Source organism: Planococcus citri, chromosome 3 (genome assembly GCF_950023065.1).
Source record: "Planococcus citri chromosome 3, ihPlaCitr1.1, whole genome shotgun sequence".
In the NCBI taxonomy this organism is placed as follows: Eukaryota; Metazoa; Arthropoda; class Insecta; order Hemiptera; family Pseudococcidae; genus Planococcus; species Planococcus citri.
The window spans coordinates 79,199,917-79,227,748 of NC_088679.1; the positions used below are offsets into that span (position 1 = coordinate 79,199,917).

The 27,832-nt window shown below is 35.0% G+C and overlaps 2 protein-coding genes across 3 annotated transcripts; one reads left to right on the top strand and one right to left on the bottom strand.

Moving 5' to 3' along the window:
* Window positions 1-2,985: 2,985 nt before the first annotated feature.
* LOC135839575 (uncharacterized) lies at window positions 2,986-10,561 on the bottom strand. The gene is made up of 4 exons (XM_065355663.1): window positions 10,376-10,561; window positions 6,974-7,098; window positions 4,619-4,760; window positions 2,986-4,503 (listed from the first exon to the last, which is right to left on the bottom strand). The coding sequence occupies exons 1-4, from the start codon at window positions 10,425-10,427 to the stop codon at window positions 4,499-4,501; spliced, it is 324 nt and encodes a 107-aa protein (XP_065211735.1). The 5' UTR covers window positions 10,428-10,561; the 3' UTR covers window positions 2,986-4,498.
* A 216-nt stretch (window positions 10,562-10,777) lies between these two features.
* On the top strand, window positions 10,778-27,656 carry LOC135839574 (uncharacterized). 2 transcript variants are annotated; one of them, XM_065355662.1, is made up of 5 exons: window positions 10,778-11,022; window positions 11,316-11,437; window positions 15,811-15,952; window positions 21,170-21,279; window positions 27,187-27,656. In XM_065355662.1, exons 1-4 carry the CDS (start codon window positions 10,998-11,000, stop codon window positions 21,250-21,252), a joined length of 372 nt encoding a protein of 123 aa, XP_065211734.1. In that variant the 5' UTR covers window positions 10,778-10,997; the 3' UTR covers window positions 21,253-21,279; window positions 27,187-27,656. The 2 variants fall into 2 exon arrangements, with proteins under 2 accessions (XP_065211734.1, XP_065211733.1); XM_065355661.1 differs by having other exon boundaries at window positions 10,779-11,022; window positions 21,170-21,253.
* Window positions 27,657-27,832: the final 176 nt, after the last annotated feature.

A 27,832-nucleotide genomic window follows, 5' to 3' on the forward strand; every position in this document is an offset into this window, starting at 1 on the left:
ACGTACAAATTTTAGATCGCCTGATACATAGACTCAAAACTTCAAATGCCCATCCTGTAAAATTTACGTTTTGGACACTAGGTTGGTTTTCTCGTGACAGATCACATATAGTGGAGACACCACCATGTAAATTCCCACTTACCGAACACTGCTCACTGTCACACCACCTCTTTTCCTTAGCCTAATTATGCGATGCTACGTATGGACCGTTCTGAAGTATTCCTGTGAAACATGGACCATGAGTGCAGAATGCGAGAAGAAAGTATCTGCTTTTGAGATAGAGATGATAAATTTCCGGAAATTTATTTTTTGGAAACTTTCAGAAACTTTCGGAAACTTTCCAGAAACTTTCTGGAAATTTATTTTTCTTCGATGAATGATGCACCCCATACCTGTTTTTAACAAATGCCAGTTTTAAAATGCTATTGGTCAACTACAAACTGATGAATTTCCAAAAATTCTGGTTTTTTCATTTATTCTCATATTTTCTGCAATAAAATGTCATTTGTGTGGTGTTTTATGAATTAAAAAAATTGAACAAGTTCAAGAATTCAACGATTACTTCACAAAAAATAAAAAACTCCATCAGAAAAATTTTAAATAATGAAGAAAAAAAATTCAGGGATGTGAACCAACATTTTCAACTGTAACTGGAACTGGAATCAAAACAATATCAAAATCAACCAGAAAATTTTTGGGGAAATAATTTTTAATTTTTTATCCAATTAACCTTTACTGAAATCAAAACAAAAATTGAAATTGGAACCCAAATTTGAAATTTTCATTTCTCTAACCATAAACTTGTAACCTTTGAATAAATTTGGTTAATTATATGGTCCATGAAATTTGGGACAATTGAGACAAATATTGCCATTTTCTCTCATTAGTCATTGAATAATTTTTATTATTTTAAAAAATTGATTCTTGAATCATTGACAATGCATATGCGTTTGAAAAAATGTGCAGTATTTTTTTAAATTTCAAGAAATTGTCTCAAAATGGTTCATCCGCAGGTTTGTTATTGTTACATCTGTTGAAAAAATGATACCAAGTCGTGTATATACGCGTATTTCGAAAATTTCATTCAAAATTTTTTTTAAAAAACCAAGAAAAACATATTTTATTGTTTTAAATGTCATAATCTAGTGGTGTTTGTTTACTGTTTACAAGCATTTCCTTATTATCAATGAAAATGCTGAACTTTGGTGAGTGTTTTGGTAAAAATTTATAAATTTCATAAATTTCATAAATTTCCATGAAAATGGAAATTTAAAAATTTGAAAGTTTCCGGAAAATTTCCGGAAAAATTTCAAGAAAGTTTCCATTGAAAGTTTCCTCTCATCTCTATTTTGAGATGTGGTGCTATCGAAGGCTACTACGGATCTCATGGAAGGACTTCATCACCAACCAGGAAGTATTAGCAAGAATAGGAGAGGAGCAGAAAGTCGTAGTAGAAGATATAAAGAACAGAAAGCTAAAGTATCTAGCTCATAAAATACGAGAAAACGGTATTTTCATGCTAGCGGTACAGGGGAAAATTCAAGGAAGAACTACAAGAGGGAGGAAACGATCGGAGATGTTAACAACAAACTCACCGGCCAACTCTCCCTGTAAGACCCTGAAAGAAACTATCAGATACGCTAGAAACCGGCTGATATAGATGGAAGTATACGCTATCTCCTGTAAAGGAGCGCGACTACGACGACGACGACCCCAATAATAGTGGCTGTCGGTGGCTGCTTTACGAAGAGACACACGTATCACACGCTTCATTCAAGATACCTAGGAATATCTTGATATGACCGCAAAAGGTATAATCGTCGGATTATCACCTCTGAGTACTAATTAATGACTACCAACGATTACGATTAAATCAAAATATTATCTTAAACACACGCGTAGTGGGTTAACTTGAAAATAATGCTACTTAGGCCTAGGCCTGTTTTCGTATACAAATTACTCCTTGACCACATACTTTGACGAGGATCTTGCCACGGCCGATCGCAAAAACCAAGTGAAGATACCTTTCAATCGACAGAAGCTTGTGCCTCCTTGACTATTGAAAGGTATCGTTCATACCCTATTATACAGATATTTTCCCACGTTACTGGAACCCTCTTTACTAAAAAGCAATAAATCACAACGCGTAAAGGGTTACCCTAAGATATATCACCTAGCAGGCGGAGGCAGATTGCACCATAACAATTTTATTTTTTGTTACTGATCCTTAATCATTTTGTGTTATGTATGACGACTTTGTTTTTCATCAATTTATTAAATTCTCGTTTATTAGGTGAATAATTTTATAGTGGACAAGAATGAAACAAAATTTTGGAACATTGGAACTCTTGGGAGACATGAGTAAGTCATTTCATATTGTTTTATTCGTGGCGTTTTTGTTGGATTTTTGGATTCATTCTTCTTTCAATTTGAAATAGGTCTTGCAATTTGTTTTCAATTCAACGTGGTCCTAGGCTAATGAGTGTATTTGGTGCAATGCAAGTTTTTTTCGTTGGAAATTTCACAGTCCTTGTTCTTCGGAATATTTTAGATGTATTGTTTATGTTTTTAATAAAAATATTTTAATTGCATGGTCTGTGTTTTGAATTTTTATTGATTTTGTATTTCTTCCAATTATTCGGATTTTTTTATTTTTTGCTTGTTTAGTTGGAAAAGATTGATTACTCATCTTTATACCTCTTGAAAATCAATTTTTTTCGAGTGCCAACGAATTTTTTTAATGCAGTTTTTCAATTTCTTATCAATTTCTTTCTTTTTTGGCACTGTTTTAAGCAATTTTTTTCAAGTTTTGATGAATTTTTTCAATGGTCTTTTTTTCAGGCTACTTTTTTAGATTGATTCCTTGCTTTTACTTTTTCTAAAACAATTTTCTTTCTTGAAGTGAATTTTTTCAAGTGTCAAAATATTCTTTCATTGCTGTTATATAATTTTTTCAATTAACTCATTGATAATTATTGATAATCATTGCTGTAAAAATAGTTTATCTAATTCACTGAGTACAGATTTGTAAACAATTTTTCACCTCGAAAAATATTGATAGAATACAAGTGCATATACAATAGGTACGCCTACATTATCAATTTTTTTCTATGTTAATAGGAGTAGGATATCAAGGTAGATACATTATGCAAATTATTATTTCATCTTTTTTACAATGCAAATCAAATTTAAGCATACTGTACGTAATATACTTGAGTTAAATATAAGCGATTATTCATGTGATACCTACTAAATTGATGAAATGGGTAATTCTCAAAAAAAGTTTAAAAATCATGTAACTGGTGGTTTACTTGAATACTATTGACAATTGAAATTTTTTTTCAGTGGTATTGTGTAGATACCAACTCGGGCATCACGTGCATATAGTTTAACGGCCCCCAACCCCCCTCCACTATGCGTCAAGTCCCCCCAAACCCTGAAAACTCCATCGTCGTGGCCTGTAACCACTTAAATTTTTCAACTTCATCTTCAAAAATTAATTACACTACCACTTTTTTTGAAATGATATGAGAGTAAATGACAGAACTGACATAAATTTTTGGAATGATACTTATACCCTGAAACCGAGGTCATAAAGTGATGTAACCAGTTTTTGGTCCATCGCCGTGGCCAATTTTTGTTAATTTTTTCTGGCTCTCCTATTCGATATTTTTAAAGGTGAAATGGGTACACTGCATGGTTTTAGTGATAGTAGTGCTGCGCCCATTTCAAATCCATCAAGCAAATGCAATTAACCAGTCTGCAAATTGTAATCTGTAAAAATTGTACTGATTTCCTTTTTTCGGATCCATCGCCGTGGCTTATCATTCTCACGTTTAAAAGAGACATTTTTTTTCTTGAAAAAAAGGAAAATATTCAAATAGTAAGTACTTGATGACCACAACTTTGAAAATTGAAAAATTATTGATTCTATTACCGGGAAACCAAATTTTAGTTCTTTTTTTCTTACGTTGTGGATAGTACAGTTTGGTATTTCGTCGTGGCTATCATGATTTTTTTGTCCACGGCGAAGGAAAGTACCTACCTTATCATGTTTGAATACTCCCATTAAAATGAACCTGGTACCTACTTGATGAACTTTTTGTGAGCTAAAGCTACTAATAACAACTGCTCCAGTTAGGTATACCTATACCTACCCAAAAGTAGTGAACAGCCTTTTTTTTCAACATGTGACACCAATTTTTTTAAAGCCCCTCCCCCCGCCCCTATTGAAGATGACTTGGGCCTGAAGTCATTTTCGGTGTCCTGGGTATGCCTAGAATCAAGTCCCTTTTGAAAAAAATTCAAAAAAAGGTTTTCATTTTCGAAAAATTTTAGTACTGAAATTTAAACTTTTTTTGAGAATTACCCAAATATGAAGCTGATCAAAGAGTTCGGATATTTTAAACTTCGACGAGTAATAAATGTAGGCCATATTCCACAACTCAATTGAAATACTTTAGTCAAGTCAGCATGAATGTTAGATGATCGATGAGTCTTACACTGAAAAACAAGTAAAAAGAATATCTAATTTAAAAAATGGTTAGGTAAATCTGTCAACAGAAAATTGCATAATATTTATAGAAATAAATTCGTAGAAATACGAATGTAACCGTACTCATCACGTGAACGACAATCTTCATGAATAAATTAGGATTCTTTTTGGATACACATTTATAAACACCGCCATCATCTTGGTCAGGTTGTTCTATCACAAGATTCTTTTTATTTGGCGCTTCCACTTGAATGAAATTTTTAGCCTGAAAAACATTAGAGTTGAAAAAAATGCATACCTACCATTGGTTTAGTGTGTTCCAAACCCGAAGTATTTGTACTGAAGAATAATGCACAAAAAATTCGCTATCACAATAACCATACTTCCTCACAGTTCTTCACTCAAAATTTGAATAATGAAAAATCAATAGTTTTTTCTTTTTGATACTTGACATCCCTGTCCCGGCAGTGCCTATTCTAACGTGCAGTTCCAACAATATTGTGTAGCTCCAAAAAATCGATGTGCAGTTGGAAAAAAAATTGTGCAGTTGAAAAAAAATTATTCAGAATCCAAATTAAAAAAAAAAAAAAAAAAAAATACTAAAGGTACACTACATATAAAAACTGCACAATGCTATCAAACAAATAATCAGGTAAAAGGTAGATACATAAAAGTAGTAGAAAAAATTACCAAGTAGTAGTGGCACCCAGTGGATGGAAATGTGCTATTGCAGAATATTTGAGGGTTCCGAAAATTTTTCAGGAGGACCCCCATTTTTTTCAGAAAAACCCTAATGATTGCCATGAGTTATGTGAAATTTTTTTATGGGCCAGTTCTTTTCACTTCTAATGATAAAAAAAACAAATCCGAAGACTATTTTGTAACGCTCTTCCTACTGTTAATGAGCTATTTCTGTGGAGAAAAAAAAACTTTCGAGGCTCTTTTGATGAAATCTTGGGGAAACGTATGCCTATTACCTATTTCAAGTTTTACAATAATGTCGATCCGTCATTATTTTAAAAACATTTTAAAAAAATTTGAAGAGCTGAAGAGCTAAAAACCAGCTTATTTTTGATCTACAAATTAAAGTAGTTTATCCAAATTTGAGCTGATTTTCATACAGTCACACACAGTACATTTTTTTAACCAACCTTTTTTTAAATGATTGATTAGTGGAGAATACTGGTTGATAAAAATGTCCTTGATGTGCTTGCCTGAAAATCAAATTTAATGTGGACAAACTTGTTGAATAGACCCAAAAATGGACCACAATTTTTAGCTGCCCAAATTGATTTCCACATACCTACTTATTTCGTAAGAGCAATTTTGAAATTATATTTCTGGGGGGGGGGGGACAAGAATCGCGCTGGAAGTTCCAGAATGACTAAATGGCTAGAAATTACAATTTAAGTTAGTTCATGGGAGTTGATTTTAGTTACATGGCTCCAAGGGGAGGGGGTAAGACTGAAATATGTTCAACTTTTTTCGCCAGATTTTTGCAACTTTTTACCCGAAGTAACCCCCCCCCCCCCCCTCTTCCACGGATTTTTCAAGATATTTAGCCAGGAGTTGGAAGCAAAAAAGTTGAATAATTTAAATTTTTCAAATAAATACGATGCTACCTACAATCACAACAAATTTGAATTGTTCCAATGCAAGGTTGGTGTAGTAAGATCAAAAATCAAAAATTCGCACCTTTTTTCTTATTACGTATTTTTTGTGGATTTTCTTCGGCTTTTGGTCTGTGAAAACAAAATTTAAAAAGAGGACAGAACATAATTTTTGGAAAATTTTCAATTTTTTCCGAGCCAAGTGAGGGTAAAAGATTTACTATAAGAAAACTCACAATTTCAAATAATGATTTTCAATATAAAAAATTCAACGTTAAATTTCAAGCTTTTTGGTATTTTCAAATGAATCCTCACACTTTTTTTTCGCTATTCTGAGTAATTTTTTGCTGTTTCGTTATTTTGCACCCATACCAACCCTGTATTGATTGGGTTATGCCTATTAAATTTCTGAAGGTAATGTTTCATTGTTGAAAATTTTTAAAAAATTGCACAATAGAATAATTTAAAAAATTGACAAATTCAAAAAGTAAAATGGCTGATGCAAAAAGTTGATTTTCATAGCTTCAACATTTAAAAATTCTAACAATAGTTTTCAGGGAATTATAATATGTAATTTCAAAAATAGAAACAAGGGCCTAAAGGCCGGAGCTAAGCTAGGGCAAAAGCTTTAGAAAATTTAATAATTTTTCAAAATAAAACATCACGTATTTTTTCAAGTAAAAAGTTTTCTTTTTCAAAAAAATATGAAAAATTGCTTTGAATTTTTTCTCTCTTTTTTTGGATGGGGGGGGGGGAGATATCCTTTAAAACGAATCTCAAAAAATTTCAGTCAGTATTGTGTAGCTCCAAAAAAACCTTAGAATAGGCCCTGCTGTCGCATTAGACCAACTTAATCAAAAGTAATTACATAAATGTCGGTGTCAACAATCCATTCCACTTCATCTGTATCAGAACAAGGTATAGTAAAGTTACTCCGGGTTTTAAATCGATCAATTATCACAAGGGAGTTATTTCTGTACGGAATTTCCAAACCTATAAAAATTGGTGAAAATAAATCATTTCATTTGTCAAGCTACAGGGTGCCCAGAAACATCGGGTACCCCAAAAAAAGTTTTTCATTAAAAATATAGGTTGGAAACGTGAAATAGATGCATATGATTGGTGGAATGTTATCTCTCCAGTCCAACAACCAATCATGTTCAATCATTATTATCATTCACCGTGACCAACCGAAGTATTTTAGCAGAAAACTTTTTTTAGGGGTACCTGAAATTTCTGGGTACCCTGTACCTATACCTATTTTACATAAGTTGCACCATCTTCCCTTTTAAACGTATTGTATGTATGTACGTACCTACCTTATTGCAAAATTTTCAAAATTTGTATTTTTGAGTTATAGGTACCTCGCTAGCTCTGTCCACTAGGAAATAAGTAGGTAAGAATTTTTTGAAAAAGGGTACCTAATTTGACATTACCCAAGTTGAGCAAAAATAAAAACTTGATGAAAAAAAATTAAGGAAATGAAAATCTAACTATCTGGAGCAAATTCAAAATCCTGGAGAAATTTAAAAATCACGCTGGAGGCTCCAGATCGGTGGGAAATGGCGGAATTCGGCCTCGAGAGGTTAGTTGTGGACAAAATACAGCGATACGTGCAAACTTCAAAAATTTCCTCGCAAATGGAAAACTTTTGATTTTTTTGGATTTTCTATTTGAAAAAAGCTGGTCAAAAAACCACTCCTGAGGTGTCCGCCCCAAAACCGACTCAAATGTGGATATATTCGTTAAACAGATCGAGTATAACACACAACTCGATTTTTAGCTGCCCAATTGCATATTCACGCCTTCTGGAGCAAATTCAAAATTCTGGAGAAATTTAAAAATAGCGCCGGAGGCTCCAGAATGGCTGGAAATGGCAAAACTTGGATTTGGGGAATTAATATTAGTTTTGGGATTTATTTTGACCATTTTTATTGGTCACGTAGGTACGTACTTTTTTTTTAAAAAAAAGCATAAATCGCCAAAAACAGTCAATTTTGAATTTTCAAAAATTCGCCAAAATTCGAAAAATGAGTTTGGGCTGCTGAAAATTTGGATTTGTGGGTTTTAGAACATGCTCTTTCAAAAAATCGCGGTCCCGTTCAAATCGGAGGCGGACACTTCAAGAGGTTCCCTTGTCAGTTATTTTCGCAAGACTCTGAAAGGCTGGCAAATGAATCTTTTAATAAGTAGTCCGGCATATGACAATAGGAGTAATTGCACCCCCCCCCCCCCGATACTCAGGGACAACTTTTTTCTTAAAGGGGACATTCTAAGGAACATTTTAAAGCAAACTTTCCAAAAAAAAATTGGCCTTACTTACAAAATGGCGGCAAATTTGATTGACAGGTCAGCCGAAATCGCATTTTTCAAACCTTACAAAGGTGGATCGAAAGATCATGCAAAAATTCATCACCAGTCAAAATTTCAAATGCTAAAGTGCGTTTTTCGATTTTTGGTGAATTTTTGAAAATCAAATTTAGGCCAAAAATGAGGGAAAAAATCAAAATTTTACCAAATTGACCAAGAAAGCTGAAATTTGGGATATACCCTATTTTCGACATGCCAAATCGATAGGAAACGGTTTCATCCTGTTTTGAGCAGTTATGGAGCCTCCAGCAGATTTTTGAAACTCGAAATTCCCACAAAATCCCATCAAATTGGAGCTGTAAAGCAAAAATTTATTCTAAAAACTAATTTCAATACGCTACAAAGTACTGCAGGTGAATTTTAAGTCGTTTTGGATCCTCCAGCAACTTTTTGAAAATATCTGAAGCCTCCAGCAGATTTTTGAAACTTTGAATGTTCATAAAATATCATCAAATGGAGATGGAAAGCTGAAATTTACTCTACACTCCAATTTTAAGACCCTCTGAAGACGACTTCAGGTGGGTTCAAGTCGTTTCAGGGCCTCCAGCGACCTTTTTTAAAATTACTGGAGCCTCCAGTAGATTTTTGAAACTTGAAATTTCCCCAAAATATCATCAAACTAAGTGGAGAGTCGAAATTCCTTCTGCAAACTAATTTCAATACCATACGAAGTTGGCTGCTGGCGAATTTCAAGTCGTTTTGGAGCCTCCAGCAACTTTTTGAAAGGTTGTATGACGTTTTCTTGGAAAATTGAAATTTCCTAAAAGTAGCTGGAAGCTTCAAAACCATTTGAAACCACCATGTAGTCTGCGAAGTAAATTTCAGCTTGCCAACTCCATTTGATAAATTAATGTCAATTGGGCAAATTTCAAGTTTCAAAAATCTACTGGAGCCTCCAGTAATTTTCAAAAAAGTCGCTGGAGGCCCTAAAACGACTTGAACCCACCTGAAGTCGTCTTCAGAGAGTGTTGAAATTAGAGTGTAGAGTAAATTTCAGCTTTCCATCTCCATATTTGATGATATTTTATGAACATTTAAAGTTTCAAAAATCTGCTGGAGGCTCCAGTAATTTTCAAAAAAAGTCGCTGGAGGCCCTAAAATTACTCTAGCCCACCTGAAGTCGTCTTCAGAGGGTGTTAAAATTGGAGTGTAGAGTAAATTTCAGCTTTCCATCTCCATATTTGATGATATTTTATGAACATTTAAAGTTTCAAAAATCTGCTGGAGGCTTCATATATTTTCAAAAAGTTGCTGGAGGGTCCAAAACGACTTGAAATTCACCTGCAGTACTTCGTAGCGTATTGAAATTAGTTTTTAGAAAAAATTTCAGCTTTACAACTCCAATTTGATGGGATTTTTTGGGAATTTCGAGTTTCAAAAATCTGCTGGAGGCTCCAGAACTGCTCAAAACAGGGTGAAACCGTTTCCAATCGATTTGGCATGTCGAAAATAGGGTATATCCCAAATTTCAACTTTCTTGGTCAATTTGGTAAAATTTTGATTTTTTCCCTCATTTTTGGCCTAAATTCGATTTTCAAAAATTCACCAAAAATCGAAAAACGCACTTTAGCATTTGAAATTTTGACAGGTGATGAATTTTTGCATGATCTTTCGATGCACCTTTGTAAAGTTTGAAAAAGTTCGTGCAAGTCCTAAGTTAAAACGCAAAATCTGCGATTTCGGCTGACCTGTCAATCAAAATGGCCGCCATTTTGTAAGTAAGGCCAACTTTTTTTTGGCAAGTTTGCTTTAAAATGTTCCTTAGGATGTCCCCTTTAAGAAAAAAGTTGTCCCGGAGGATCGGCGGGGGGGGGGGTTGCAATTACTCCTTTTGTCATATGCCGGACTATAATATTGGTTCTCTGAAAATGAATAAAATAAATTCAAGTAGATAACTTACCTAAGGAATAGGCTAAATATAACGTGAATATAACAATTATTAAATTTCTCATTGTGTCGTGATAATTTTCAGAATAATAGTTTGGTAAATCGCGTATGGTTTACAGAACAATAATGCGCTGATAGTTAATCGTGTACGTTGACATAATATGAAATTGAAACTGCATTTGAAAAAAATCACAGTATCTGTATCTATGTACTTAGATATTATATTGTATTATCTACGAATGGTTGAATATTATCTATTTAAATTGAGAATGAAAAACAAAAAGAATTGTTGAAAGAGACGGTCTGGTAAACAGGATCTTGGTGGGCGTTCGCCAACTTATCAGTTCAGTTTTTATCTTACTTTGAATAAACAATAAAAGGATCTTGGTGGGTGTTAGCTAACCTATCAGTTCAATTTTTATTTTACTTTGAATTTACAATAAAAAACGTACGTAGCTCATGTAATACTGCGTGTTGTTTTTCTATAGTTCTTTTTCGTCTCATTAGCAGAAGCTAGGCATCTATATGTACATATCACGTATTTACATATACAAATAAAACTAAATTTTCGTACATTTCTCAACATCGCATAAGAATGACGCGGTATGCTCTGATTCCATACATGGTACCTATTCATGTTATATTCAGCCACATCCTTTGGTAAGTGAATTGAGTACCTACCTATTTTTAAGTTTTCATCCATGAAAATTATTGTAAGCCTCCTATCATTCGAATAAGCAGGTATAGGTATACATATCATATAAGACATGGAATCATTCGTAATGAAATGATTTGAAACTTTTCGTATGATTGTAAAGTTTCTTTGAATGATGAAATCTTAAATCGTATACTTAGGAGCTAAAACAATTGCAATAACATCTCAAGTAGCTACCTACCTAGATACAAATGAAATGTATCACAATTAAACTGCAATTATAACATGACTTTTACAGGATGGACCGATACGGGCCACCTCCCAAATAATACGGCTTTATCAATCCCGTGTCGGGGAAACGTTTCCATCACTTGCTCGGATACAACTGAAGTCGAGTGGAAAGTAGACACTAGTGACCAAGTAAATCCTTTCTTTAATATTAATTTCTAAACTCTGCATTAATTGACACTACGATGGTAAGTCAATTTTTCTTGGCAAAATCGCATTAATTTACTCGCTTGGAATAAGATACCTATGTAATACTAATTATTGTCAGTTGGTTACTAAACAAAAATACTGTTCAAGTTACCATATACCTTAGCTTGGTACCAATAAACGGGGGTAACATTGATAGAAAAATCGCCGTTTTTTCAGTTTTTTAGCTGTTATAACACATTAATTTTGACGGTAGCACGAAGTCTGTAGCATAACTTGCTAAAACATGAGATTTTTTTGAAAATTTGTGAAAAAAATTGAAAAAAGTGGAATAACTGTGATAGAGTTTAAATTTTGTGATCTACAGTGCTGATAATCTTCACAAAACATGGTTTGAACGATGGGGTCACGTTGGCAGATGTTCATGGTTGGTACTTACAGCCGTAAAATCATCAAATTTTCGCATAAAAATCGCGTAATTATTCATTTTTGCAGAAAATAAATTCAAAATAAGAAAATTTAATTTTCAAGTAAAAGGTAGGTAGTAGGTACCTACATGGTACATTTAAAAATAATACAATTTTTAGGCAATACACGATTCAAGCGATACAAGAATTCAAAATTGAAAAAAAAATGGGCAATAGGTACACAGTAAATACGTAGGTAGGTACCTAAATTTACAATTTTAAGAAAATTGGTAAAATTTGCGTCGATCAATGTTACCCCAGAATTGTAGAATCGAAATTCTACGCATCCAGAGTATGATAAAAAACAATTTCGAAAGAATTCAGGTTACCTTACTTTACCTTTTAGCTCCAGCTGCTGACAATATTGATTCAACTCGAATAAAACTGATATCTCCTTTTTATCGGAAGTTTTTGTGAACTTTTAGAATTTGAAAAAAAAAAATGCAATTTTAATCATGATAAATATTTCTGTTGATAAAAATTGAAAGTCACAGACACTCGCGTTGCGTTATAGAATTGCCTGAGTTTCCTCTTTAAAATGAGACCGGAACAACCCTATACAATTTCAAGTGGCAGAATGCTAGCAACGTTGCTAACATGACTATGCTAGCACCGGTGGCACCATTTTGAACACCATAACTAGCATATCTGCCAGCAAACTGTTGCTACTTGCTAGCATGATGCTAGGAAAATGGTACCAGCACCACGCTAGCGTCATTTTTCTAGCATTATGCAACTGGCGTCCAAAAGTGACGGATGTGGATGGGTCGACATTTGCATCGAAATTTTCATCAAAATTTGCTTCAGCAGCATAAAAATAATCAAAAATGATCAAAGTACTGAAAAAATAGAAAACATTAAAATCAATGGTAAAGGGCGAGGGGGGGGGCTTGAAATCAAAATTTGGGAAAATATAGTTAGAAAAAACACCTCCGATCACATTACAGTAAAAAATACTACACAATTTCAAAAAAAAAAACAGGAAAAAATAAAAAAAAACTCACAAATAATATCCTGAAACGTGAAAAAATCGAGAAAAAGGGCGAGGGGGGGCTTGAAATCAAAATTTGGGAAAATATAGTTGGAAAAAACTGAAAAACACCTCCGATCACATTACAGTAAAAAACACTACACAATTTCAAAAAAAAAAAAGAACAGTGAAAATTGAAAAAAAAACTCACAAATAATATCCTGAAACGTGAAAAAAATCGGGAAAGCTCAAAAAAAATTCTAAATATAACCAGCATCAAGTGTTGAGAATCTCTCAAAAAAAACTCAAAAATCAAAAATTATGAAACTACAGAAAAAAAATCGCAAAATATAAAACATATTAAAATCAGTGATAAAGGACGGCCGGGGAGGGGGGGGGTTGTAATCAAAATTCGGGAAAACAATTGAAAAAAACACCACCAATTAACATTACAGCAAAAATCACTACAATTTAAAGAAAAAAACGAAAACAAAAAACAGTAAAAATTGAAAGTAAATTCACAAAAATACTGATTGGCTTTATTAAAACACATTATGCACACACTTTAAGTAGTGTTTCAATAGGAGGAGGTTTGATTGCGACTAACTTTCAATCCACTGTCGATATTAGTCGTCGGTGGATGATTTCCGCTAAAACTGCTGACCAGCAGTTTCAGCGGAAATGTGGTGTGATTGCCTCGATGTGCCATGTGCAACTTTGTATCAGCGGATTTCATATCTGCGGATCCGATGGCTAAAATATCACGTCGATAAAACTGTCTACATTAACATCGGCTTATCAATTGGGTAAAAAACCAATAGAAATTATGGTCGATGCTGATATTGATGAATTAGTCGACGTCGACTTTTCAATCAACAAACCTATCTACAACCCACACAAATGAAAAAATCAAGAATTAGTAAAAGATTTACCAACGTATTCGATTTTCTATTTCAGAAGTATACTTTTGTATGTATTTCAGCATGTATAATGCATCCTTGATAAAGAAATTTCATGTTGTAAAATGTAGATATTAATGTAGATGTGAATTTGGATCATCGAATTTCTAGTCGACATGTCGAGATAGTGTGTCGATGTATCCAAAATATTGAGAAATTGATGAAAATTTTGATACACCTTGCTTCTTTACAGACAAAAGATTTTAGTTAAGTAACCAATCAATCGTTTTTTTATCAATACACAGGGAAAAAACGTTGTTGATGTGAATGTCGACGTATAGTCAACGTCGACCATTGTTGTATGGGAATTTCCCAAAAAATATCCAAAAAAAATGGGCAATTGCCCTGCAATGCTCGTTTAGAGCTAGCATTGCTCTAGCATCTTGTGCTAGTATAAACTGAGTGATTAGTTGGCCAACTTCACTCTTCTTATATTTACAAGAAACCTTATTGAGCTTATATTCACATTGACTACATACTTCATCTAAGAGAAGTTAAGTGTATCATGATAGAGAACAATGCTAGCAAGTTGCTAGCATTATGCCTTATGCCAGCGCTTCCGCTTGATTGCTAGCACCTGGAGAAGAAGTCTTCCAACAAAAATCTAGCACCATGCTAGTACCTTGACTGCTAGCTTTACCAAGGTTAGAATAGTGCTAGCAGTAGACTAGTGCAAGTTTACCAGTGATTGTCCTTCTAGCATGTAACTAGCATATTATTGCTAGCATGCCCTTTGCTAGTTCACATCATGCTAGCACCATTGCAGGGTGTTATTAATACACTAGCAATATACAGTAAACTTCGCTTAATGTTATAACGTTTGTCCCAGCCCATTTTAATAACATTAAGCGACTTATAACATAAACCGATTGAAATGTAATGGGATATAAAAGATCGGGACCAGACGATTTTAATAACATAAAGCGATTTATAACATTAACCGTTATAATAATAAGCGAAGTTTACTGTACTAGTAGTGACTGCTTGCTGTACTCAGTGGTTATGCTGCTAGCATGTAACCAGCAAATTGTTGGTCTGCCTTTTGCTAGTTCACTTATTCATGCTCTATGCCACGATGCATTTTCCAATAAAAAGTCTGCTGGCAAAATGCTAACACCATTCTAACTAGTAATCTGCTAGTTAATTCCATGCTAGTACCGTGCTAGTGTTCTGTTACTCATGCTAGATGGGCGCTACTAACGCTAGCATTCTGCTAGTAAAATTGTTAATAGGATAAATTATCTGCTAGGATTAACTAGTGTATGGCTAATGTGCTTTTTACTAGCTCATATCAAGCTAGCAACATGGTATGTAGCTTTATGCTGGCAGGAACTGCTAGCATGGCTCAGTAATTATGGTGCTGAGATTTAACTAGCATATTGCTGGCATAAATTTTACTAGCTAATATCATACTAGCAATAGGATAGCATCATGCTAGTATAAACTGCTAGCATCACTTAGTAATTTAGGGGCAAGGGTTTAACTAGCATGTTGCTAGCATACATTGTGCTAGCTCATCTCATACTATCAATATGATAGCATTTTGCTAGCGGGAAATGCTAGCTTCAATCGGTAGTTATGTTGCTTGCATGTAGCTAGGTTATTGCTAGCATAATTCTTGCTAGTTTGTATCGTGCTAGTAATTAGCTGGAATTTTGCTAGCATGTTATGCTAGTTCATTCCATGCTAGCATCATGCTAGTATCATTCTAGTTTTCTGCCACTCATGCTAGATGGGTGCTACTAATGCTAGCATTCTGCTAATAAAATTTTCAATAGGGAAGCGGCATTTGGCATTTCCAGTTTCCACACATCACACAATGCGAACAGGCGCGTTAGCTCCATTTTTATTGGTCTATCAATGTTACCCCGCGAAAACAATGTTCCCTCTGTTTATTGGTACCTACCTATGCAAAATAAATGGTGAAAAAATGTTCAGGATTTTTAAATATTCCCATTTCAGACCACCAACTTTATAAAGGAGATCAGTCCAAATGAAAAAATTCTCAAAATAGAGAAAATCACACCCTACGATACGGGTATTTACAAATGCGTGTCCAAGAAAAACTCCACTATGTTCAAAAGGCTCATTATTACTATTTGGGGTAAGCGTGCCTACTTAATTTCATTTCTTCATTTTTTAACGTCACAGATGAAATAGGTCAAAAAAAGTGCATAAAATTATTGCATGCTTTGAGCTGAAAACTTGGCAATTGGCATATAGTTGACATCAACTCAGCGTCAAGTATGTCGAGTAAAAAAAAACCATAGTTGACACATCAACTGTTTTTGTCCAGGCCCAGTCACTTACGTTAAATTTATAATTAGGTAGGTGTTGTAGTTACACACGAGGAATGATACTTTATTAATAACTGGAGTACAGAGTACAAACGTTGCAGCAGTGCTGCGGTCTATCGATAGGATAATATACTACATCTTTCCCTTTTAAAATTAAAATAAACAAAACAAATTAATAATAATATTAATGAAACGAGTAAAGTTAAACGTAATCCGCAAGTCTTCGAGGTTTACGGATTTCTCTGCGAGGCCGTTCGTTGATCGGCGTCGACAGGTTACTTGAGGTCGCATTCGGGTTATTTGATGACATGGTTGAATCGTGAGCCATAGTCGGGATTGGAGTCTTGGTCGGTGGTGGTACTGATGATTTATTAGGTACCGGAAGTCTCATCGATCTCCTTCTCATCTCCTCCAAAGATTTTCGGCGCATGAGGTGACGAGAATTTCTTCTGAGGTTGGAACCATCGGTGGTTCTCAACCAATAGGATCTCGGAGTATCGGCAGCTGCTGTGATTATGGCAGGTTTCCATTTTCCATCGAATTGAACGTAGATTTTATCGTCAACTTCAAATTTTTCTTCTGGTTTGGCGGATTTATCGTAATATTCCTTAGTAGTGGATTTGTTCAGATCTTCTTTTCTTCGAACGTCATTAATAACATTTTTAGGCGTAAGAGCGTGATATGTCGCTGGTATGAAAGTACGAGTTTGTCGACTGAGAATCACTTGGGCTGGAGAGTACCCGTTGGTTTTCGATGGCGTGTTACGATATTCGAGTAGGACTTTGTCGATATCAACATTTTGTTCGTGGGCTTTTTTGAGCAAATTTTTCGCGATTTGAACACCTTTTTCCGCAAGGCCGTTGGATTGCGGATATCTCGGACTGGTTGTAATTAAGTTGAATTCCCATTCTTTGGCAAATTGTTGAAATTGATACGAGTTAAATGGCATGTTGTCGGATGTGAACGTTTTAGGAATGCCCATCGTCGCAAAAATAGGCTTCAGTACTTCGATAACAGCTCCTGCTGTCATTTGCGAAATTCGTTTGATTTCGATCCACTTCGATAAACGATCGATTACGATTAAATATTGGTTTGCACCCCATTGGGCGATGTCAGCAGAAATATCCTCAAATGGGTACTTCGGAGTAGGTCTGGTAAGTAACGTTTCCTTGATTTTGCAATTACGGTATTTGGCACATACTGCGCAAGAGTTTACGAATTCATCGATATCTTTGTTGATGTTGCGCCAATAACAGCTCAGGTGAGCACGTAGCTTCGTTTTTTCAGCTCCAGTGTGAGGCTGGTGGAGTTTTTCAAGGAACGTTGCTTGCATCGTTTTTGGAACGATCAGGCGATTTTTATAGTAGAGTAGACCATCTTCAGTCAAAATATCGTCGCGTAGACTGTAGTAATATCGTAGGTCTTCATTTTCGATGGAACGTTTGTTAACAGTCCAATTGGATTTTGATAAGCGTAATAATTCACTTAGGACCGGATCGTTCAACGTTTCTTCTTGGAGTTTTCGTCTTTTTTCTTCGCTGATTACAAGCGTTGTTTCCAAGGCATGCACGGAGTGCTTCATAAACTTGAACTCGTTCGGCGATTTTTCTCTGTTTACGTTTCTTGACAGGATATTGGCGATTATATTTTGCTTGCCTGGAATATATTCGAGCGTAAACTTATAACGAAGTAAGCGAAGTTTCATTTTTTGGAGCCTGGTGGTCAATTCACCAAGGTCTTTTCGAAGTAACGGTATTAACGGCTTATGATCGGTTTTTATGGTGACATCGTTTCTGCCATAGATGAAATTCTTAAATTTTTCAGTAGCAAAACAGATAGCGAGCAGCTCTTTTTCGATTTGAGCATAAAGTTGTTCAGTTTTAGTCAGCGCTCTGGAGATGAACGCAACAGGTTGATCACATTGAACTAAACAGGCACCTAAACCATCTTGAGATGCGTCTGTGTAGATTACCACAGGATCAGATAACGAGTAAATGCGTAGAGTTGGTGTTGTCGCCAAAACACGTTTGATTTTATTAAAACATGCTTCATGGTCGACTGACCATTCAAAATCGGTGTCATTCTTCGTTAGTTCGCGCAATTTCTTTGTTAATTGCGAGGCGTTTGGAATGAATTTTCTCAGGTGGTTTACAAGACCAATAAACGATTGCGTTTCTTTTACACTCTGAGGAGGCTTCATGGCCAGAATATCTTCGACGTACTCCGGATCTACTTCCATACCTTTCTCAGAGAAACGAAAACCTAAGTATTTTACAGATTTTACTTTATACTGCGTTTTCTTAGCGTTAAAACGGATTCCAACTTTCCTAGCACGTTCTAACAATTGTCGTACGATTTTGTCGTGTTCAGCTTCATTATCGGCAGCCACTATTATATCGTCGATGTAAACACTTACAGGTAAGCCAGCTAGGAGTTCTTCCATCTTACGTTGGAACGCTTCTGATGCAATATTCAGACCATTAGGCATTCTTAAATATCGGTATTTGCCATATGGCGTCGAAAAAACACATAGATACGAACTTTCTTCGGACATTAACCAGTGGTAGAACGCTCGGGATATATCGAACACAGAGTAACATTTTTTCCCTTTCAATCTCGGAGCAATTTCGTCTTTTGTTGGTATCGGATGAATGTCTAGTACCAGCTGTTCGTTAAGTTTCGTCGGGTCGAGACAAATTCGTAAATCGCCACTATCTTTTATTTTGATGGCAAATTTATTAACCCATTCGGTGGGTCCTTCGACTTTAGCAATGATACCATCAGCTTCCATGCGATCTAGTTCAGCTTTAAATTTATCTTTCAGCGCTTCAGGAATTCTTCGAGTTTTACCAACGTAGGGAACGGCATTTGGTTTTAATTTCAACGAATATTTATCACCAGGAAAAGTACCTAATCTGTTAAATACATCTACGTACTCAGGATAATCTTTTAAAACCGGACTATTATTAGTACTGATAACACTATTTATCTTATTAGCTTCGATTACGTTAGACAGATTTAAATTATCCACAGTACGATGATTATTACTAACAGGTTTGTTATCTTTAGCAGTAATACTACTAACACGTACAGAATCATTACGAACACGAGGACGATCATTATTGTTGGTAAAATTTTCATCGTTATCACTAGCACATACATAATCATTACGAACAGAAACACGATCATTATTGTTAGCAAAATTATCAGAGATTTTAGAGATTTTATCGTTATCGTTACATTTAACAAAATTAAGCTTCTCGCAGGTATTTAATCCTAGAATCGGCATATCGCTACAATCAACAATCACAAATTTAATGTAACATTGTTTTCCATTTACATTACAGCACAATATTATCGAACCAACAGCTTGTATTATTTTACCACCGTATGCACGTAATTTTATCAATTCACGTTTTATTACTTTATCAATTTTAAGCTTTTTAAAATATTCTAGCGGTAAGGTATTACAATAAGCACCACAATCAAGTTTAAAGCGCACAGGAGTATTTTCTACTGATATCGTTTTGTACCAACCGTTATTATCATGATTAACAGAACCAATATTGATTATTTCAACACTATCGAAATACACTACATTATTCGGATCGTCGTTGTCATCCTCTAATAGATCAACATTTTTAGCATTATATTTTACATTATCACCATCAGAACGATTATCACGCGGCTTACGATCGCGATTATTATTACGTTTTTTACAACCTACTACAAAGTGACCATAGTTACCACAATTATTACACATTTTATCATATGCTGGACAGGATCGCGCCTTGTGTTTATAGCCGCACTTTCTACAATCATATGGTTCGTTGCTGTCATTATTTTCTGTCTTCTTCTGAGCATATTTATCGTTTTTCCTCGGAAATGGCTTCCGGTTAGCATATAGTGCATTAACATCCACAGTTGTCTCTTTCTTAGTTATTTCATCAGCTTGCTTACGTGCTGTTTCGGTGAGATTGCAGGAAGTGACTGCCTTGTTCAGGGTCAATGCTGGATCTCGAATTAGTTCTTCACAAAGAAGGGTATCGCGAATGCCGATTATAACACGATCACACAATAATAATTCCTTACATGGAGCACAAAAATTGCAATCTGCTGCGAGTTTCTTTAAATCCAGCAGAAATTTATCGAACGGCTCATTATCTTCTTGAATTCGTGTTTGAAATTTATATCTTATGTACGTGGAGTTGCTTTTCGGACAACAATAATCTTCAAACTTTTTAATTACCGTGTCATACTTCTTTTTATCATCTGCAGTTAAATTAAATTGTTCGAACACATCTTCCGCGGATTCACCGGCAACATTTAATAGAAGCGCGATTTTAGCTTCGTCTGTGATCGCCGTTTCCTTTTTAGCTTGGATTGATGATAACGCATCTATGTAGCATTCAAAACTGCGCTTAAAACGACGCCAGTTTTCTTTCACATTGCCCTCGAAGGAGAGCTCATTAGGTTTGTTGATTAGCGATGACATTTTTTACACAGATTATTAAAATTAACCGCACTTTTCACTACTTATTATTCATTAAATGAGCGAAAATACGCGTCTTCGACTGCGCCATGTTGTAGTTACACACGAGGAATGATACTTTATTAATAACTGGAGTACAGAGTACAAACGTTGCAGCAGTGCTGCGGTCTATCGATAGGATAATATACTACAGTAGGTATGTAGGTATTATTCAAAAAAAAAAAAAACAAAAAACAAAAAAACATTGATTTGTCAGATTTCTTTATTAAAAAGTTGAACAAGCATGAGAATAAAATAGGAGATCAAGCTCGGAAATAAAAAATAAAAAATTGGAGCCTAGCCTGGTGCACTGTAGGAAATCCGATTTTTAAAAAATGAATTTTGATTGGTCAATTCATTTGACATAGTTGACATAATTGATACAGTTGGTCAGTTGACATGTAAACTATTCAATTTGACGAGTCAACAGACATCACTGGTTGAACGACAGAGATCAGTTACAGCGCTTAGATGTGATTTTAATATGTTCTAGGTGACCGACTAAATGCTGCAGGACTTCCCAAGTACCCGCCGCCTTCGATCCCATATACTGGTCACTTATCACTGGAAACTTGAGGTATTGGCCACTGGGTGAATGTACGAGTATGTTGTAGCCAATTCTATTGGATTTTTTTATTAGCTTTTTTTTAGTTTGAAAAAGTTAATTATTCGTTTTTGCTCCTAGTGCCAACGAATTTTTAAAATGCAGTTTTTCAATTTTTCTTTAAATTGATTCTTTTTTGTTATTTTTTCAAACAATATTTTAAAGTTTCGATGGATTTTTTCAATGATCTTTTTTCAGATAACTTTTGTAGATTGATACCATGCCTTTGCTTTTTCTAAAACAATTTTATTTCTCAAAGTGAAATTTTTCAGGAGCCAAAATATTCATTCAATGCTCTTTTATCCATATAATTTTTTTCGATTGATTTTTAATTTTTGCTATTTTAGAAACAAATTTTTTCGTCAGTTTTTTTCAGTGTCAAAAAATTTTTTACGTTATTTTTGCAAAAATAACTTATTAAAAGTGTTTTAAAGATTTTTCAATGCTGCTTTTTCAATGGAAGCCAAATAGGGTGTACGAATAGTCGATTACCACTAATTGAGCATCGCTGATTACGTGAAGCTCGTTTATTTCAAGCGTCGAAGCTTTTTTCTACCTGAAAGTTCAAATTTTATGAAAAAAAGCTGCATTTCAGTGGGAACACGGAGTTTTTTGGCAGAAACAATACCGGAAACGAATTCGCCGTACCCAAAAACCCCCTTATTCGTGCACTTCGTACAGCCTAAAAAGCTCTCTAAAGCTCGCAAAATTGATTCAAAAGTTCAAGTATTAGGAGTATCGAACCTCCTAATATCTCATATTCTCCCAATGAAATTGGTCTCATTTAGCATCTCTTATAATCTAAAATGATAAAAATAGGAAAATTTGTACTTTTTCAAAGTTGAGCTTTTCAGCCGGATAAAAACCAAATACCCTGTACGAATAGTTGATTGTCACTAATTGAGCATCGCTGATCACGTCAAGCTGGTTTATTTTGAGCGTCGTAGATTTTTTATACCTGAAAGTTCAACTTTTATGAAAAAAAGCTTCATTTTAGTAGGAACTTTGAGCTTTTTGGAAGAACCAACACCAGAAACAAATTCTCCGACCCCAAAAACCCCCTGTAATTAAAGTTCGTACAACCTAAAAAGCTCTCTAAAGCTCGAAAAATTGATTCAAAAGTTCAAGTATTAGGAGTATCGAACCTCCTAATATCCTATATTCTCCTAATGAAATTGGTCTCATTTAGCATATTCGAAAATGATCAAAATTGGAGAATTTGTACTTTTTCAAAGTTGAGCTTTTCAGCCGGATAAAAACCAAATACCCTGTACGAATAGTCGATTGTCACTAATTGAGCATCACTGATCACGTCAAGCTCGTTTATTTTGAGCGTCGTAGATTTTTTATACCTGAAAGTTCAACTTTTATGAAAAAAGCTTAATTTTAGTAAGAACTTTGAGCTTTTTGGAAGAACCAACACCAGAAACAAATTCGCCGACCCCAAAAACCCCCCCTATTCGGAAAGTTCGTACAGCCTAAAAAGCTCTCTAAAGCTCGCAAAATCGATTCGAAAGTTCAAGTATTAGGAGTATGGAACCTCTTAATATCCCATATTCTCCTAATGAAATTGGTCTCATTTATCATAGCTTTAGAAAATGATTTAAATTGGAAAATTTGTACTTTTTCAAAGTTGAGCTTTTCAGTCGAATAAAAGCCAAATAGCCTGTACGAATAGTCTATTGTCACTAATTGAGCATCGCTGATCACGTCAAGCTCGTTTATTTTCAGCGTCGTAGATTTTTTATACCTGAAAGTTCAACTTTTATGAAAAAAAGCTTCATTTTAGTGAGAACTTTGAGCTTTTTGGAAGAACCAAGACCCGAAACAAATTCTCCGACCCCCAAAACCCCCCTATTCGTGAAGTTCGTACAACCTAAAAAGCTCTCTAAAGCTCGCAAAATTGATTCAAAAGTTCAAGTATTAGGAGTATCCAACCTCCTAATATCCTATATTCTCCTAATGAAATTGGTCTCATTTAGCATCTAATATGCTCAAAAATGATGAAAATTGGAAAATTTTGCATTTTTCAAAATTGAGCTTTTCAGCCGAATATAAACCAAATAGCCTGTACGGATAGTTGATCATCACTAGCTCGGCATCGCTGATCACGTCAATCACGTTTATTTCAGTCGATCGAGCTTTTTTCTTCCTGAAAGTTCAAATTTTATGAAAAAAAGCTGCATTTCAGTGGGAACACGGAGTTTTTTGGCAGAAACAATACCGGAAACGAATTCGCCGTACCCAAAAACCCCCTTATTCGTGCACTTCGTACAGCCTAAAAAGCTCTCTAAAGCTCGCAAAATTGATTCAAAAGTTCAAGTATTAGGAGTATCGAACCTCCTAATATCTCATATTCTCCCAATGAAATTGGTCTCATTTAGCATCTCTTATAATCTAAAATGATAAAAATAGGAAAATTTGTACTTTTTCAAAGTTGAGCTTTTCAGCCGGATAAAAACCAAATACCCTGTACGAATAGTTGATTGTCACTAATTCGGCATCGCTGATCACGTCAAGCTCGTTTATTTTGAGCGTCGAAGCTTTTTAGTACCTGAAAGTTCAAATTTTTTGAAAAAAAGCTTCATTTCAGAGAGAACTTTGAGCTTTTTGGTAGAATCAACACCAGAAACGGATTCGCCGTACCCAAAAACCCCCTTATTCGCGCACTACGTACAGCCTAAAAAGCTCTCTAAAGCTCGCAAAATTGATTCAAAAGTTCAAGTATTAGGAGTATCGAACCTTCTAATATCCCATATTCTCCTAATGAAATTGTTCTCATGTAGCATCTAATATACTCAGAAATGATAAAAATTGGAAAACTTTTACTGTTTCAAAATTGAGCTTTTCAGCCGAATAAAAGCTAAATATGGTGTACGAATAGTCGATTGTCACTGATTCGGTATCACTGATCACGTCAATCACGTTCATTTCAGTCGATCGAGCTTTTTTCTACCTGAAAGTTCAACTTTTTTGAAAAAAAGCTTCATTTCAGAGGGAACTTTGAGCTTTTTGGTAAAACCAATATCGGAAACGAATTCGCTATACCCAAAAACCCCCTTATTCGTGCACTTCGTACAGCCTAAAAAGCGCTCTAAAGCTCGCAAAATTGATTCAGAAGTTCAAGTATTAGGAGTATCGAACCTCCCAATATCTCATATTCTCCTAATGAAATGGGTCTCATTTAGCATCTAGTATACTCAGAAATGATCAAAATCGGAAAATTTGTACTTTTTCAAAATTGAGCTTTTCAGCCGAATGAAAGCCAAATAGGGTATACGAATAGTCGATTGTCACTAATTCGGCTTCGCTGATCACGTCAATCTAGTTTAATTCGGTCGATCGAGCTTTTTTCTACCTGAAAGTTCAACTTTTTTGAAAAAAAGCTTCATTTCAGTGGGAACTTTGAGCATTTGGAATAAACCAATACCGGAAACGAATTCGCCGTACCCAAAAACACCCCCCATTTGTACACTTCGTACAGCCTAAAAAGCTCTCTAAAGCTCGCAAAATTGATTCAAAAGTTCAAGTATTAGGAGCATCGAACCTCCTAATACTCTATATTCTCCTAATGAAATTGGTCTCATTTAGCATCTAATATGCTCAAAAATGATGAAAATTGGAAAATTTTGCATTTTTCAAAATTGAGCTTTTCAGCCGAATATAAACCAAATAGCCTGTACGGATAGTTGATCATCACTAGCTCGGCATCGCTGATCACGTCAATCACGTTTATTTCAGTCGATCGAGCTTTTTTCTTCCTGAAAGTTCAAATTTTATGAAAAAAAGCTGCATTTCAGTGGGAACACGGAGTTTTTTGGCAGAAACAATACCGGAAACGAATTCGCCGTACCCAAAAACCCCCTTATTCGTGCACTTCGTACAGCCTAAAAAGCTCTCTAAAGCTCGCAAAATTGATTCAAAAGTTCAAGTATTAGGAGTATCGAACCTCCTAATATCTCATATTCTCCCAATGAAATTGGTCTCATTTAGCATCTCTTATAATCTAAAATGATAAAAATAGGAAAATTTGTACTTTTTCAAAGTTGAGCTTTTCAGCCGGATAAAAACCAAATACCCTGTACGAATAGTTGATTGTCACTAATTCGGCATCGCTGATCACGTCAAGCTCGTTTATTTTGAGCGTCGAAGCTTTTTAGTACCTGAAAGTTCAAATTTTTTGAAAAAAAGCTTCATTTCAGAGAGAACTTTGAGCTTTTTGGTAGAATCAACACCAGAAACGGATTCGCCGTACCCAAAAACCCCCTTATTCGCGCACTACGTACAGCCTAAAAAGCTCTCTAAAGCTCGCAAAATTGATTCAAAAGTTCAAGTATTAGGAGTATCGAACCTTCTAATATCCCATATTCTCCTAATGAAATTGTTCTCATGTAGCATCTAATATACTCAGAAATGATAAAAATTGGAAAACTTTTACTGTTTCAAAATTGAGCTTTTCAGCCGAATAAAAGCTAAATATGGTGTACGAATAGTCGATTGTCACTGATTCGGTATCACTGATCACGTCAATCACGTTCATTTCAGTCGATCGAGCTTTTTTCTACCTGAAAGTTCAACTTTTTTGAAAAAAAGCTTCATTTCAGAGGGAACTTTGAGCTTTTTGGTAAAACCAATATCGGAAACGAATTCGCTATACCCAAAAACCCCCTTATTCGTGCACTTCGTACAGCCTAAAAAGCGCTCTAAAGCTCGCAAAATTGATTCAGAAGTTCAAGTATTAGGAGTATCGAACCTCCCAATATCTCATATTCTCCTAATGAAATGGGTCTCATTTAGCATCTAGTATACTCAGAAATGATCAAAATCGGAAAATTTGTACTTTTTCAAAATTGAGCTTTTCAGCCGAATGAAAGCCAAATAGGGTATACGAATAGTCGATTGTCACTAATTCGGCTTCGCTGATCACGTCAATCTAGTTTAATTCGGTCGATCGAGCTTTTTTCTACCTGAAAGTTCAACTTTTTTGAAAAAAAGCTTCATTTCAGTGGGAACTTTGAGCATTTGGAATAAACCAATACCGGAAACGAATTCGCCGTACCCAAAAACACCCCCCATTTGTACACTTCGTACAGCCTAAAAAGCTCTCTAAAGCTCGCAAAATTGATTCAAAAGTTCAAGTATTAGGAGCATCGAACCTCCTAATACTCTATATTCTCCTAATGAAATTGGTCTCATTTAGCATCTAATATGCTCAAAAATGATGAAAATTGGAAAATTTGTACTTTTTCAAAATTGAGCTTTTCAGCCGAATAAATGCCAAATAGCCTGTACGAATAGTCGATTGTCACTAATTCGGCATCGCTGATTACGTTAATCGCGTTTATTTCAGTCGATGGAGCGTTTTTCTACCTGAAAATTCAAATTTTTGAAAAAAAGCTTCATTTCAGAGGGAACTATAAGCTTTTTAGAAGAGCCAACATCGAGAACAGTTTCTCCGCATGTCCAAACCCCCCACTTCGACAGTTCGTACAGTCTAAAAAGCTCTCGAAAGGTTACAAAATTGATTCTCGAGCTTTTTTGTACCTAATTTTGGGCCAAAAAACTTTTGGTCGTCAATCTAGCTAAAAATTTGGTCTGCGATTGGACGCCGGAATTGAATTCCCTGTCCCAAAAAACTCCCCCATGACCGTTGATTCAACTCGATTACACCTTAATTTCGACGAGTCAATTTTTGAGTAAAAAAGCTGCATTTTGTGCAAAAAAATGACCCGTCTAAATTTGCGCGTCAGCGAGTCCAATTTTTGGCTAAGGGGGTTTTTTGAAACGGCGAATTCATTTCCGGTGTCAGATTATCGCAACGACCGTTCCTTCTACTGAAAATATGCCATTTTCTGAACTCAAAATGAGCCATAATTATGTAATTAATTTTTGTTTTATGTTCGCAGGCATAAAGCTGATACTTACCTTTACCTATCGTCGTCGTATAGAAAATGGAAATTCATCGCAGCCCAAAGCACGAGTGGAAAACGTTGCTGAAAACATGTTAAGAAACGAAGTTGTGGTGTGCAAGTCCAGTCGACCTATGAAATATTTATTAAAAATTTTTTTTTGAACACCTTGTTAGGTACTTTATGCTTTATTTTTTCATTTTTTGTTATATTCGAAGCGGCTGCTCCTGCTGTATTTTTTTGACATCAAAATTGTTTTTATTTTTATTTGTTTGTTTGCACGTATGTTTAATTGTTTATTGTCTGCGTGTTCTTCCATTTTTTGTAGGTTTTTTCTTTCAGTACCTTTTGAGTTTTATTCAAGAAATATTAATATTATGTTTGTAGAAATTTGTCAATTGGTTCATATGTATTTCACTCTTGAGTGCATTTTAATTGACGAGAAATTACAATTTTTGAGTAGAGAATTGTGTTTTCTTTCAGTTTATTACCGGCTTAGGAGACTCGACCGAACGTTAAATTCGCCATCAGTGGTCTCTAATTCGCATAAGAACTCATTAAAATTCGAAAATAACCTCGAAATTGTGATCAACGCTATCGAATACGGGCATGTAACGCCATCTATGGAAATAAAACGGAAACT